The sequence below is a fragment of the Protopterus annectens genome, chromosome 1.part0 (genome assembly GCF_019279795.1).
Source record: "Protopterus annectens isolate FY-2018-M chromosome 1.part0, PAN1.0, whole genome shotgun sequence".
Taxonomy (NCBI): domain Eukaryota; kingdom Metazoa; phylum Chordata; order Ceratodontiformes; family Protopteridae; genus Protopterus; species Protopterus annectens.
In genome coordinates, this window is record NC_056725.1 from 588235164 (window position 1) to 588251316 (window position 16153).

At 44.5% G+C, this 16153-nt stretch overlaps 1 protein-coding gene across 13 annotated transcripts in view; it reads right to left on the reverse strand.

Moving 5' to 3' along the window:
• The window catches only part of EPRS1 (glutamyl-prolyl-tRNA synthetase 1), a 1752234-nt gene that overhangs the window by 608865 nt on the left and 1127216 nt on the right, over nt 1-16153 (reverse strand). For all 13 annotated transcript variants that reach the window (XM_044061601.1, XM_044061548.1, XM_044061611.1 and 10 more), the window contains one exon: nt 12616-12852. In XM_044061601.1, coding sequence (XP_043917536.1) covers nt 12616-12852 — 237 coding nt within the window. The remainder of the gene's footprint in view (nt 1-12615; nt 12853-16153) is intronic.

Sequence of the window (16153 nt, forward strand, 5' to 3'; positions counted from 1 at the left end):
AGGTGCTTCGAGAAATGACCCCCGACTGGCTCCGGAGCTGCACAGCCGGGCAATCCCTCAGGGACTATGAAAGGCTGAAGAGCCACAAAAGGACTCGCGGTCTCCAGTGTTGCGAGGGCCTCTGCCGCCTCTGGGATGGCGTCTTCCGGAAGAATTTCCCCTTCCCCTGCCTCTGGAAGGGGAATCCTCCTGCTGAGAGGGGTAAGGCTTCTGAGATCGACGGAACCACATTTTCCCTCCTCTTTTAGCCTTGGGATAAGGCCGAAAGGGAGTGGAAAATCGTGCCCCTACGGCAGTCAGAGTCTTACCCTCCTGTTCACAGAGGGTTAGTGTGTCCTTTACCTTGGGTCCAAACAGGGAGGACCCATCAAAGGGGGCGTCGGCGAAGGAAGACTTAAAGGCCTCTGTGAAATGACACAGGCGGAGCCAGGCTTGTCTCCGTAGAGCAATGCCTGTACCCGCCGCTCTACTCGCCCCTTCGGCCGCATAAGAAATGAGCCTCATGGACGAGTTCGAAATGGACGACATTGTAGCCAGCTGAGAGCCAACCGTCTGGGCCAGCTCCTCAGGCAGGTTACCCAAGAGGGTATCGGATAGCTCCTTAATCAGATCCCTCTGAAATCTGGTAAAGTGCGTAAGGTAGTTCAAGGACCTCAATGTAAAGGCCGCTGAACTGAGGGTGTGCTTTCCATACCGATCCATGCTCCTAGACTCCTTATTAGGAGGATGGACGGACGTCGAAGCCTCTGCTACATCTTGCTGGGTAGCAGATGCCACCACCAAAGCATCTACAGCCACACCTTTAGTTAGAAATTCTTTTTCAGGGGGCGCCGAGAGGAACTTATTCGGACGAGCAGGCACCGGTTCCACAGAGTCTGGGTGTTCCCACGCCCTTCGACAGATCAAATCCAAGAGCTCATCGAAGGGCGGAGACACCCAGGAGGCGGAGGGCTGAGCCCCGAAGGCCTTCAGGAACACCGACTCATCAGCAGAGGGAGGTTTGGACTGCCAGCCGCCTTGTTGTTTTAGGGCTTCCAGGATGTCTGCAAAGGTGATATCATCCGAGGACGACTTAGGGGACCCCTCTGCATCATCGAGACCAGTGTCTGATGTAAGAGACTCATCAGGGGAGTCAACGTGCTTCCTCTTGCACGATCTCTTCCTGGGGGGTTCTTCTGAAGAGGCTTCAGAAGGACCTCCAGGAGGGGGAGAAACCCCAGCGGGGGTAACCTGAGGCCCGGGGGCTCCGCTGTCCAAGGACAGGGGGACTGCCAAAGACCCAGTTTCCGTATGCAGGGAAGGAGCTGGGGAAACCGTGGAGGTAGCCAAGGAAGATTTGGCTAACGCACTCCTCATAGCCCTGAAGGCGGGACCACCAGAATCCTGAGAGGGTCCCACCTCCGTGGCCACGACAGTGGACGGCACTCCCGCTGCCGACGCACCAAGAGGGAGACTTGGGACCGAAAGCATCAATCCCGAAGCCTCCCCCCCCAGGGCCGAAGGAAGAAGTCCGTGTACTGAACTCCGACCCCAGAGCCGGAGTTGGAGCAAGGGTTGGGCCCGACCCTAAAACCTCCACCGGTTCCACCAGCACCGGCTTCAACGGTGCCGAAGCTGTTGGAAGAGGAACCACAGTAGGGGAGTGGACCATCGGCTCCGAAGCCAAATGGGCTGGAGCCGAAACTAGCTTTTGGAACACCGGAGACTGGAAGAGTCTAAGGAGCACCCTGTCAATGTCCGAATCAGACATCTTGGATGATCTAGAGGATACCAATCGGGCCCGAACCGATTTCTCCATCGGCTCCGAAGGACTCGGGGACCGGCTCCGAAAGGACTCTACCACTATCGGCTCCGAGGGAGATCTCAAGGTAATTTCCCTCGGTACCGATAAGGACTTCGGCTCCGAGGGGGAAGAGTCTGAGCCGGTAACCCTTATCGGCTCCAATATCAGTGGAGCCGATGAAGGTGACCCGCCACTCGATGCCCCAGTCCTCGGCTCCGAAACCAGAGGGGTCGAGGCTGGAGGCATCGAGGCAGACTGTTCCGCCCTCGGCTCCGAAGTCCGTGGAGCCGATGGAGAAGTCTGCTTAGATTTTTTTGCAGTCGGTTCCGACTGACTGGTCGGAGCCGACGCTTTCTTCTTTTTAGGAGGAGAAGGAGAGGAAGATAAAGCCTCCTCGAAGGATGGTTTGATTAACCCTTTCAGGATTAATTTGTTCTTCCTCTCCTGGAGGACTCTTGATGAAAAGGCGTGACACACGCTACACGATTCTTGTAGGTGCTTGGCGCCTAAGCAATAGACGCACGAGGAGTGGTCGTCTGTTATGGACATTTTAAAACCACACCTCATGCATTTCTTAAACCCGGAGGGTTTGTGTTCTTTAGACATAGTCAAGAGAAGTCAAACACAGTTGTCTACAGTCAAAAAGAAGGGTTTGTCACAGCAAATAAAATATCTCTTCTTATAATATTATTTTAAATGTAAGTTTTTTTTTTTTTTTTTTTTTTTTTTTAGAATACCAGTACAGTAAAACGAAAAAATTTCACAGAAGAAAGAGAGATAGAGGGGGTCAAGACCCTCTAACTTAAACGGGTACTTGACCCACAAACAAAAAACCAAGGTAATAGAAACAACAGGGGAAGGCCCCTCTAACTTAAACGGGAAACCTTCCCTGACAGGAAAAAACACGAATTCCTCTACAAAATCTACCAATACACACTCGTATAACAACAATAGCGGTTAAAACAGCTTTTGGATTTAAATCAAGCAAATTTCTGACAGGAAAAAGCCTAAATAAATAGTACTTAGCCCAGCCAAGTTGAGACCACGTCTAAGCTTTGTAAGCGGCAAACGAGATCCGGGGGATTAGTGGTGGTGCATCCTGGGATAAAGATAGCTCAGCCAATAAGAGGCCTCGCTCTATAGCATAAGCGTGCCGACCCATCAGTACGGAATGTAGGCGAGATAGGATCACATAACATCTTATATTATTAAGAGCCCTTGGCAAAAAAATAAATAAATATTGGGAGACAATTTCAAGTCTTTCAAATATAAAATAATGACTACAGTGGGGAAAAAGTATGTACCTAAGCATAAACTCGTTCAACACCACCCATACTTATAGGGACGTAAGGTAAAGAATTTAGGTGCATGCACTAAAAAGAATTTTGCTATGGCAGCTAAGGATATGTGGGAAGAAACTAATAAAATAATAACAAAAACATAGAAAATGGAAGCTCTTGATTATGAGCATGGACAGTAAGATTCAAGTAAAATTGTTTTTAGTCTATTTAGTGTTACATACAAGTCAGGTATATTTTAGCAATTAGCAAACGGAAGAGAAGGTGTAGACAACTAAGAGAATTGAAGTAATTTATTCAGGTGGGAATAATGCCTGATATGATGGGTACTTTAGAGCAATGCAGTTAAGAACCATGTACATAACTCAAGCAGAAGCTTATAAATCAAAGTGTAAAAGTATAATGATGAAACTGGGGAGTTCAAGAGATAAAGAGAGAGACTGACTGTGAAGGAATATAGCAATAACCCACGGCTGGGTATGGGTAATGCTGGATTTACCCATGGTTGGCATGGTTTGGTCATGACGGCGAAGCCCGAGTGACCAAACAAAGCCAGCTGTGGGTATATCCAGCATTACCCACACCCAGCCGTGGGTTATTGCTAATATACAATGGTGTTAGTTTTGTGTTACGTTATTAGATTTTTGTTTGCTTTACTTTGTATTCTTCAACTTTTTGTGAGAGAAAATAGTGCACACTTTGACTTCGTTTGTTTGTCTTTTAATTTAAGTACAAGTTATTATTAATTTTTCAAGAGATGTTAGGAAATAATTATATAAGTAGATATAGTTTTAAAGGTTTTGGTATGCCTTTGTGATGTAGTTTCTTTTATAGTTAATGGCTGTTTACTGTATGTGTATTGTTCGATATTTGTTTTATTTACTCAGACTACATGCCCATATTCATCCTGGGCTAAATAATTATGTTAGTATACATCCTGCACTAGAGGCACGGTCCCTTAAATAAATAAACAAATAAGTGAACTATTAAGCTGTTGGTTTGTGTGCCTTGCACTTTAAAGCTTTTACAGTTTTAATTGATTTTGTTCTTGTTTTTAATTAATTAATTGATGCTTGTTATTCTATTAGTGGGCAGGACATGCTGTTATTTAAACTGAGTTGTTTGTTCTCTTTCTTGAGATCTGATGAAGCATGATTTATTCACGTGAAAGCACTTATCCTGTTGTTTTACTTATTTATTCGTGGAATAAAACTGGATTTTAGAGCCCTGGTGGTCCTACCTTACTGTTTTTACTTGATTATATTTTGTTTTCTGGGTTTGGACCTTTGGGCAGCAGTTTGCACTTTTATATTTATATTTTTAAAAGACAGTAAGAGAGTAAAATATAGTTTTCAGTTGTAGAATGGTTTTGTATGTTTTCTACTTGCTACTAAGGTGTTTTTGTATGGTTTAGTTCATTTGAAGTTGTTGCTGCATGATATGTTAGGGGTTGGACTTGGGTTACTTTGCATTTACAGTGTGTACACAGTTGCTTGGACTGGGAATCAGTGCGCATGACTGAGAGTTTGCATTGTATGATAATGATCAGGCTGTATTGAGCAACCAGCAGAAGCACTTTCTAGATTCTAGGAGAGAATGGCAAAAACATGTTTGTAGTTAAGGTACGTTTCGTGATCCAACATTTCTGAGAAATGTGCTTGTAACAGTAAGCGACTGCAGTAGCAGAGATAAAAGGGTACTTTTCTGTTATCTAGTCTCCTATTGTTTATTTCAAGGAGCTCACTTTCTGGCTTACTGCGATTATTTTTTAAACAAAAAGGATAGCAGCTCTTCTTTATTTGCAGATTTAAAAGTTGACATCTGCACTTCCTTTTGTTCTTGCTCATGTATCTATTCCCTTATTTTTATTTTCTCCCCAGGAACACTATTTTTGTCCAAATTTCTACAGGTCCATCCCAGACATTGAGCTTAAAGAAACACCTTGGCTGGATTCTCTAACACAATCTCACTAAAAATACAGCCATATTTTTCAAATACAAAAAAAATAAGTTACATAAAAAGTTTAATGTTCAAGGATGGTGAAGCAATATTGCCCAATAAATTAAGGTAATATATGTTGACAAAGCTATATCTGTCACTCACACTGTTAAAAAAAAAAAAAAAAAAATTGTGATGTCTTATTTTGGTGAAAATAAATGTGTAAAAAGAGCAAGTGGTTTGGAACTGTACTCCATATTATGACAATAATCCAAGAGGTAAAATGGTTAGTGCCTTAGTTCATCCAACAAGACCTTAAAGTAAACAAGGAACAGGTTTGTTTCAATTTTAAAACTGTTTACATTTGACACGTCCAGCTAATTCTCAAAATTTCCTGAGGTAAACAGATACAAGAAGCAATATGTGACTAATAGACTTAATGCTATGTTTTAAGATGCAGGTCTTGTATGGTAATATTCTACGATTTTCAATAAAATGTGGAAATATGGATTTTTTTAGTCAAACGAGTTTCAACATTTACATTCTTCAGAGGACATACGAGGGACACTAAAAGTTTACTTGAAGTCGCGGCTTCATGATTCCTTAGCGACCGGACTTCTTACTTAAGTTAGTTTGGATTTACAATGTGTATGCTGGTTGTACTGGCCAATCAGCGTGCACATCCATAAAAAGAAAGTGTTCTAATAAAGAAGCCAGCACAGGAATGGAGAAAGGAGATTTAACCAATAGTGGTATCTGGACGTAGGGTTATTAAATATAGATAAGAAGGGGTTGGAATTTACTGGAGGAAATCAAAAAAGGAACCAAGGTACTAAAGACAAGTAGCTTGTCAGGGAAAGGTAAAATAAGGCTACACAGAAGTCTGGACAGAAGGATAAATACAGTCATCCCTACCAGGCATTGAGAACAGAGTACAAGCAAAGACAAAATGATAGGGTTATGTTAAGGGAAAGACCAGCTCTGGTAAAGTTTTTAGATGAGTCTAGAACAGAAGCTTCTGTTAAAAAAACAAAGATAATTAGTAGGGTGTACAGAATACTGCATGATAACAATAAAAGGACTACAAGTAAGTTACAAGTTCAAAAACATTAAAACTGTCATGTATAACTGCACAGAGAAACAGCTGTTTTATAAGAATGGCTGCTTTGCAAACATTAGCACAGAATGTACATGCCCTGGCAGACAGTGATGACACTATCATTTTTCTTAGAGTCAATGATCTCTAAGCAGTATTTTATTTATATTTTTTCTTCAAAAATATTCAGACACCTTAACCTTTTCTAACCTTCTCTGACTGATGGTTATTCATCATGCATTTTATATGCCATAGCTATTATCCTCTTTTTAACAGCATTGTCCTTCTTACACCCTACCAGAAATAATACCAGAACTGGTCTTTCACTTGGCACCAACCTATCTTTTCTCTTTAACCATCAATCTCCTAAAAGGGAAGGCAATCTCTAACTCTCAATCCAAGATCATGATTAGCCTCATTTCACACAGCTACCTTTCTCTCCTGAGAAATCTGATTCCAATACCTTGGTTCCTTCATTAAATTTTCTCCAATAAATTCTAGCCTAAATATTGAAAGAAAAAGATACTATGTACTCACCATAATGTTCCATCTGAGTAGTTAGACTTCATTTGTCAGATACCTGTGGGTTTCGGATCAGAGCTGGCAGCTTACCAAGCTAAAGATCTGAACTCCAAGCTCCTCCCCTTACCCATACTACACTGCAACCTCCTTCCAATCCTCAGATTGGAGTTGCAACTACGGCCCGAAGAACCAAGGTCAACTCCTATGGAGAAGGGTGTTTGATAGGAGATCTCAGTAAAGAAGTACCTTTGATAAAGGTCTTGCAAAATCTGGCTGGACTTTCACTGTGGAAGAGCTGGCCCCTTGCTGGAAGATACGAGACAAAAAGTCTAACACCGCTGGAACTGGAGCGGTAAAAGGATCCAAATTTCTCTGAGAAGCCCAAATGGAAAAAGGCTTCCACTTACTACTGTACAATTTCCTGGTTGAGGACTTGTGTGCCGCTATCAGAATAGACTTAACTGGGGAAGAGAGACCGGGAGTCCTGGAAATTAATGGAACTGGAGCAACCAAGCAGTAAGCTTGAGGCTGTCCAGATTTGGTGGAGGAATTCCCAAGGGATAACGAATGAGATCCGGAATGGGATCCAATATCCAGGTTAGAGCTAGTAGATGAGACCGTACGCAAAGGAACCAAACTTGACAAGGCCAGAATGGGGCTATGATGATAACCCTGCTCCCCAACCAACGAGCTTTCTGCAAGAATTCTGTCATGAGAGGAAGCGGGGGATATGCATAAAGAAGACCAGGTTATCAAGCATGGACAAGAGCGTCTCTGGGGACTTCCCCCCTCAGGCGAATCAGAGTGAAAAACTCACTGCACTTCGTATTGGATGGCGATGCGAAGAGATCGCAATAAGGCTGACCCCACTTGAGGAAGATCTGTTCTGCTACATAAGGGTTCAGAGACCATTTGTAAGGCAAAAGGATAGTCCTGCTCAATTTGTCTGCCAAAATGTTGGACTGACCCAGGATGTGCATTACTATCAGAAAATGGTTGGTGGAGATCACCTATTCCCACACTCTCATGGCCTCTGGACAAAGTGAATAGGATCTGGTTCCCCCCGTCTGTTGATATACCAGACCACAGACATATTTGTCTGACTGAATCACAATAGTTCCCAGAGGAAGAGAGGCATGAAGAGCCTGCAACGCTAAAAGGACTGCTCTCATCTCTAGTAAATTGATATACGGAACGGTCTCGCTTGGGGTCCATGTGCCTTGGACAGTTCTGCCCGAGCACTGCCCCCCACCCTAAGCGGGAGGCATCCATGGTCACCGTGGCTTTGGGAGGAGGCGTAACAAAGGGACGTCGTTCTCGCAGATCCTGGGATTTAAGCCACCAAGACATGAAGGGCCAGGCTCCGAAGTCTGTCTGGGGTTAAAAATATCCTTGCCTGAAGAGAGTCTATTCTTGCCCCTATAAAGTCCAGAATCTGAACAGGCTGAAGAGAGGACTTCTTGAGGTTTATTGTAATACCCAGGTGATTCGACAACTGAAGAAAAGAGTTTCTGGCTAGCACAAGTTGATGCCTGGTGGGGGCAGTGAGGAGCTAGTCATCCAGGTACGGGAAGGCCTGAATGCCCTGAAGCCTCAGGTGGGCCCGCTACAACTGTCATGACCTTGGTAAACACCCTGGGGGCTGTGGTGAGACCGAAGGGTAGGACCCTGAACTGGTAGTGACCGGCTCCTAGCCAAGAGCGGAGGAACCTCCTGGATTGCCTGTCCATCAGGATATGGTAGTATGCATCCTTGAGGTCTACAGAGCACATCCAGTCTTCCTCCTGCAAGAACGGCAGGATGGATTGTTATGTGACCATCTGGAACTTCTCCTTGGCAATGGACAGGTTCATTGTGGATAGGTCGAGGATCGGGCTCAAGTCCCCGTCTTTTTTGGCACCAAAAAAAAACCTGGAATAGATGCCTGATCCAGACTGATCTGGGGGCACTTGGCTGGATTGCTCTTTTGCCTAGCAGCTTTTCTATTTCCAAAGCTGCCGCCTCCCTTTGAGCAGGTGGGACGTCCGGGAGGCGGCTTGTGGATAGGGGACTGTTTATGAAGGGAATGGAATAACTTCTGGATATTATTCAAAGCACCCAGCAATCTGACGTCATGGACTCCCATTGAACTAGGTGCCTCGAAAAACACCCCCCGACTGCCTCCAGAGAGGAGCAGTTGGGCAACCGCTCAGGGCTGCTGCACGGGTCAATCGGAAAAGGGTTCCCATGACCCGAAGTTCTTCAGTCCCTCTCTGCCTCTGGACCGGCGTCCACCTTGTCCCCCTCTGCCTCTAGGGAAAAAGGAGTCTGGAGTGTTCTGGGACTGCTGAGACTTATGGAACCACAGCTTCTTCTGCTCTTGCTGGTTCCTGGAGAAAGACCTTTGAGGGTTGGAGAAGCGGATCCCAACGGCCGACAGCATTTTCTCGTCCTTCTCGCTCTGGAGTGGTGTGCCATGGAGTGTCTTTCTGAAAACGGTTGAACCGTCAAAAGGGGCATTCGTGAGGGACGCTTGAAAGGTTCCGAAAAATCGTAAAGCCAGAGCCAGGCATGACGCCTCATGGCAATACCAGACCCGGCTGCCCTAGCGGCTCCCTCAGTGGTGTGAGAGTAAACGCATGGATGTATTTGAAACAGACTTAAGAGTGGCCATACCAGCCGAGAATGACTGTTTATCCTCGGCTGAAATGGACTCGGGGGGGACTCCGCGTACTCTTTCACAAAGTCACGCTGAAGTCTAATTACGTGGCCCATTTAATTCAGTGCCCTTATAGCAAAGGTAGCTGAAGCAAACGTCTGCTTTCCAAGACGATCCATCACCCTAGACTCCTTGTCCGGAGGCTGGACCAAGGAACTTTCCTGGGCCAGTTCCTTTTTGGTGGCCACCGCCGCCATCACCATGGCATCAACTGGGGAACCTTTACTCCATGTTGGCTTGTCAGCAGGAGGGCTCAATACTTCTGGCCATTTGGGTATTGACTCTACATTGTCCGGTTCCTTCCAAGCTCTGGTGGTAATGAGGTCCACCAGAGGGTCAGCCAGGGGAGACACCCAAGAGGCGAACGGCTCCAGAAATACCGACTCGTCCAAGGAAGGCTTTTGGGCGGACCAGCCCCCCCTCTGGCAGAGAATTTCCATTATGTCTCTGAAGGAGATGTCTTCGGGGGGGGTGATATGGGGAGCCTTCCCCTTCCTCCAAGTCGGTATTCCTCAGTGAGGGACTCGAGGGAGTCCATGTGCCTCCTCTTGCACTGGCATTTGCGAGGGACCTCCTCGGGGGGGGGGGCTCTCCACGGAGGGCTCACAAACAGTTTCATATTCCTCAAGGGGAACCGTCTGGGGCATATCGGACACAGGCTGTCCCTGGGAGGACTGGATGATAGAAGACAAACTCAACTGCGAGGGAGCAGGGGCAGACTCCGAGGAAAGAGTGAGAGGTCTTGATCCTCCTGAGAGTACCCTCTCCACAACGAAGGCCGAAGGGGAACCAGCTTCCCTGAAACTGGTGGCGTGGGTAGCCGTGCCCCTCGGATCTGACGAGGGGATCGGAGCTGAGCCCGGAACAGTCGGACCCAGAGGGATGGTAGCCGATGACACACTCATCATCTTGGATCCGATGCCCAGATTTTGGCTCCGAGAGTTCGGATCCGACAGACTCGAGGGCATGGCTGGCGTCGAGGTTGGAGGAACCATCGGTGCTGACCTCCTGACTTCGGGGCTCCTCGGATCCAGGGACTCCGAAACCCAAGGATGGATCGGAGAAGGAGCTATCGAGGTGAATGTGGGAGCCGAACTCCCCACTCCGGGTGGAGGGGGGGGGGTGGCCAGCAACACTCCCATCTGCAATTGAGTTTGCAAGAACCTTCTCATCATCTGGTCCATGTCAGCTTCAGAGAGGCTCCTCATGGATCTCAAGGACACCACCGACACTGACCGGGAGGGCTGATGCAAGGACGACCTCGAAGCAGGCCTAGCCTTCTCCGGCTCTGGGGAAAATCTTGGAGAACGCAGCCAAGGTGAAGACGGCCTAGAAACTTTCTCCAGAGTAGAGATCACTTTATCATTGGGGGGGACGGATCCGAGTCCGCTTGTCTCTTGCGACCCCTCTCCTTGTCTCTCTCTTTTTCTCTTTCTCTATCCTTTTCCTTATGTTCCTCCTTCCTGGCTTCTCTCTCGCCCTGTTTGGAAGTGAAAGTGAGAGTCCCAGACAGGGGAGGAGAGACCGGAAGCCTGAACAGCCACAGCTGTGGCTGAGGAAGATGAAGAAGACGTGGCTGGTTCGGCTGGTAAAAGACCAGCCAGAATCAGCTTGGTCCTGTGATCCCACAGGGCCCGGGGGTTGAAGGCTGCACATATCTTACAGCCACAGGTAAGATGTGGAACCCCTAAACAAACCACGCACAGTGTGACCATTGGCTGGCGATAGCTTATGGCCACACTCTGCGCATTTAGAGAAAGTCTTTTTTTGCAACTCCGACATACCTATACTAACAAGGCTAACTAGCCAAACGTGCGCACACACACATGCCAAGGGTGGAGGCCTACACTGGGGAAGAGTTTAGGACTTTAAACTTTCTGTTCTCTACTACCTTTTTTTTTTTTTAATGAAAGCCAGAGGGTTAAAAGAGGAACATTTAACTAAGTACACACACACACCAACACAGATCTAAAGTTTGTCCAACAAACCCGCTTTACCTGCCTGGAGCTCAAGAATTCCGTCTTGGCAAAGCCGCGGTAAACAAGATCCGACGACTGGAAGGAGGTTGCAGTGTAGTATGGGTAAGGGGAGGAGCTTGGAGATCAGAAATTTAGTTTGGTAAGCTGCCGGCTCGGATCCGTTCCGGATCCGAAACCCACAGGTTGATGATGAAATGAAGTTAACTACTTCAAATCGGATTTTTCTACATTTAAATAATAATGTGCGGAAGGAATACAATGCATTATTCAAAAATACTCTTGTCACATCACAATGCTGTATTCACTTTTACTGGTGTTGATCAAGTTACACACCTGGATTCACCTTCTGAAATACTTCTGTCCCATTTTTCAATAAAAAAGAGAATCAGTGGACTGTAGTAGGTGCACTATTTGAACCTAGGTTAAATAATGGTAGTAAAACTACTTTGCTTATGTATTTGTTGTCACAACAGTAAATACCAAATGGGTTTCTGTGCCTTAGTGTTTTTTTTTTTTTTTAAGGTAAATGAAGATTCACAGTGATGACAGTGTAGTATTTTTCTGAAGAATCATCTGTCATTAGTTTAATGATTATGCATCATGTGGACAAGGTTAGATACATAAAACACATTAGCAATTTAAGAGTTAGCACTGATGAAACTACATGTAGAAGCCATATTCATCTACCAATATCATTTTGATAGATTAAATTGAAATGATCTATTCGTGTCATCTCTGTGTGTTTGCATTTTCTGGTGTTTCATTGATATTTACAGCATGGGCACCACAGAGAAGTATGTTTGAGCTTTGCAAATCTAAGTGAACACACACACACACACACACACACACACACACACACACACACACACACACACACACACACACACACACACACACAACATAGCTATGGAGAATTAGACGACCAGAGGTCAGGAGTAAACTCCAGGCATATTATTTGTGAAGCAAATTACTGACCAAAATGAGCCACCATGATGCCCAACTAGATTTTCAAAATATTGATTTCATTTGCATCCAAGAGCAACAGAGAGAAGAGAGCAGAAGTATAACACTGACACCTGTAATACAGATATTAAGTTTCTGTGGAGCAGAGATACAAGCATGAGTTTTGAAGAAAAAGTGGCAACACTAACCAGCAGTCATACCAAAGCTTTTTCCTAGTTGAATAAAGGATTCTTTGTGGTTTTTATTTCTAAGACTGCTATTTCTGCAGATATCCTAAAAGCGCAAACATATAAAAACATGCAAACACTTACACAGAGATGACCAGTTTTTACAATTACCTTTGGCGCCTTTTCAGACTTCAGCTTCCTGACCTCATCGCCTTGAGTGGTAATCTTGTTGAACAGAGCTGTTGCTTCAGCATCAGACAAATGTGTGCCACTGTCTGCCTGCACAGCAGGGGTAAGGGTCTGTGAAGCAGGTGTTGGTGGAGTACCAGGTTTGTATTCCTGCCCAGTCTTTTCTTTATATTCACTTTTCAGGGACAAGAGCTGCTTTACTGCCTTATCCACCTCCTCCTACACAAAATCAAACATTTACAATATAATCAAGCAACACAAAAGAAGAAAAATAATCAAGCAACATCAAGGGAGAAAAAACAGATTATAGGAAAAGTAACAATGCATACAGCTACACATTTCTGACAGCAAGACAAAGTCAAATTTTGTCCAGTAAGAAATGCACAGTTATTCATCAAGAAGGCTACAAGCCCACTTGAGTTCATCCAGTCTACACGGGGAAAAAGCTGCAGATCCAAGTTAAACAGCCTGGATTTCCCTGTCCCTCACAAAAAAAAAACATGTTGTATGCCCGTGCATTACAGAATTCTAACACTATAACTGAATCTAATGAGTAAGGCTGTTACATATATCTACTTTGGCTGCAAAATATTCCTCCATATTCCTTCAGCTCATTTCCAAACTATTACCCTCTAATGTACTGTTCTTCTGAACTAGATTATACTCCGTTTCTGTATGTACACCTGAATATTCCTGCTGCACCCCCCCTTTCAGTCCTGAATAAAGTAAATCTTTTTTAGGCATCCAAACTTGATTTATATGGTACCTAGCATAAGCACCATTTTCTGTGCACTATTCTGAAAAGTTCTTGAGACTACATAATGATAAACATACTCCAGACCTACATAAATACTTGGAAGAGGTCATGATAATGGTTTCTGCAGTGGGAGAAGCTCCTTAAAATCCATCAGTTAGAGCAGAAGAGTAAGGCTCTGGGCTGTTAATTAACTGCTTTCTCTAGTCCAGGATATAAGGTTTCATTCCTCCCACTTCTACTTGCTTACTGTGCAGTTCTGGACAAGTCAATTATCCACACAATGCTCCTGGGTTGCACCCCTGAAAAAAGTGTCCAGTGGGTTGTTCTAAACATTGATGAGTGAATCAGCTTTGCAAAAAAGGCTACTTCACTGCATTCCATTAAATATTGTATTAGCTCTGTGACTGGAAAAACTCTTCACCTCAGCATATGTCTGAGAAATGTAGGGATTCCTGTGGGTTTCAGTCCACTCCCCTACCGATGCTTAACTGTTGGTAAGGATCAAAGTCTAAACCAGAAGGCACTCCCTGAGGGTGGTCCCGCCAGCTATACAGGAATTTCTTGGCTTAGCTTATAGTTTTTAAGATTTCAAAAAGAGGGAATTTTCCACAATAAATGCAAGTGTCAATATGAAGTGTCTAAGCAGACGAAAACTCCAGTGTGCAGGGGTTAAGTATGCTTTCATAATATTGTGCGTGAGGTCACAACATTTGCTAGCAGAAGCATGCAAACTGAAGTGCAAGTGCTGGAACAGAGAAATAACCTAAATTTAGCAAAGAGGCATAACCCAAACAAACACACAGTCTACTGATATCAAATGTCAGTTTCAAACAGCTTGAGCAACAATCTCTTACATGCAAAAATAAAATTCTGTGCAGGAAGTGATGGCATAATCTAGAATTTTTTAATCAGTTATTGAAAGACTGCAACAGCAAACATATCTGTACAGTATAAAACTGTAGACCTGCATCCACACAAGGAAGCAAATGTAGACCTGCATCCACACAAGGAAGCAAATAGTCTAAAACCACTTTAGGTTCAAAATCAAAAGGGGCCAAGCCTTTTGAGATAGCCCAGAGAGCAAAATACTTCTGCTTGAATAGCCAATGTACCACCAAAAAGACTCCATGACACAATCACATGCTTAGGAGCTGGTAATGGCTACTGGTTTCTGAAAGTGTGTACTAAGCATCAACATCCTTGCATCTGGAAGGATGCTGTGTTATGGAAGAAAAGAACATACCGGATTCAATGGAAAGGGTACCGCACACACCTAACAGCAATGGTATTTAAAACTTCAAGTATAAAATGGGGTGACATGCATCATTCACATCTTTTTCTCACGTACCTTCAAGTCTTCCTATGATGGGTAAGTGCAGAGAAGGCATAGCCAATCATCCTCTATAACAGAAGCAAAGCATTTTAAGCAAAAAGATCAAAGACCCTCATGAAGAGGTCCTAAAGGAAATCAACAGATTCCATTCATAATCAGGGTATTTAAAAAAAAAAAAAAAAGCAAGCAAGTCTGCTAAACTGCAAAAATCTCTCAAAATGAATTCGGAGGAAAACCAGCCTGCAGTCCTCATTCAAATCAGCAATGTCTCCAGCAACACAAATGCTGATCTCACACTTCATGCTTACTGCTATAATTTGAGTGTGACAAAAATCTGTATGAATCTGGAAAGGACCTTTCATAAGAAGAGCAATGTCTGCTAAAGCCTTTCTGACTGGAGTTCGTTCCAAGAAGTTCATACATACCTTTATTTGGGTCCCTGTCCAAAAATCCTGCAAAGAATCGTCTCCAAATGCACTTCTCAACTTAGGAGAAATGCCTCTATGGCCAATATCAGCAAAGGTGGTGGTGAAGAAAAACGAAGCTGGGCCCACAGCTTTACATCAGGGATCACAGAATGACAAAACAAAACAAAGCAGGACCAATTCCCTAAAATGTCTCTGTGTTGCATTCATTGACTGGACAGGTTACATCAGGGATCACAGAATGACAAAACAAAACAAAGCAGGACCAATTCCCTAAAATGTCTCTGTGATGCATTCACTGACTGGACAGGTTCAGCTGTAGCCTATTCCCAAATAAACTGTTCAAGATGGTGTAACCAAAACACTTGATGCCAGCAAACAAAAATTTGCAAAATGTACCTTGATGGCAGGCATTGTCATAATTATTAGTACCTCAAAATAGTGTCTCAAAAGGCCTTCTGGTTAGGCTGTCTAGCTGCTAGCAAGGACGTCAACAGGCATACGCTACGTACACTAAAGCAAACACTTGATTATGGGTGGGGGGTATCAAAACCAACGAAGGAAAAAAAAATCCTAATTCCTTTCATGGACCCTCTACCCTCCCAAGTCCCCTCCCCACATAAAAAATCTGCCTCGGCTAACTCGCAGGCATGAGGGAGGGTGATTTGACTGGACGTCAGTATTACTGGCTGCAGCTGTACTTGGCAGGCTGCTTAATGTTTCAGTGTTATAGATTAGTACTAGGCTAATTGCACTTCTGGGCTATTTGTAGCCCAGGTAATTACCCAATGTGAGAATCAAACGCTGCATCTTATATCTGTAAGGTATGCACCTTAACCATTATGCCAACTTCATAAGTAATTCCTGTTAAATACAACTGCAGTCAATTATTTACCATCTCTTAATTAACATTGTTGGTGGCTGCTGCTTACCCAGAGGTGGTGTTCATGAATCCTGATCCTCAGTTCCGAGTCTCAACTAGCAATGGTGAGTTCAGATTCTTGT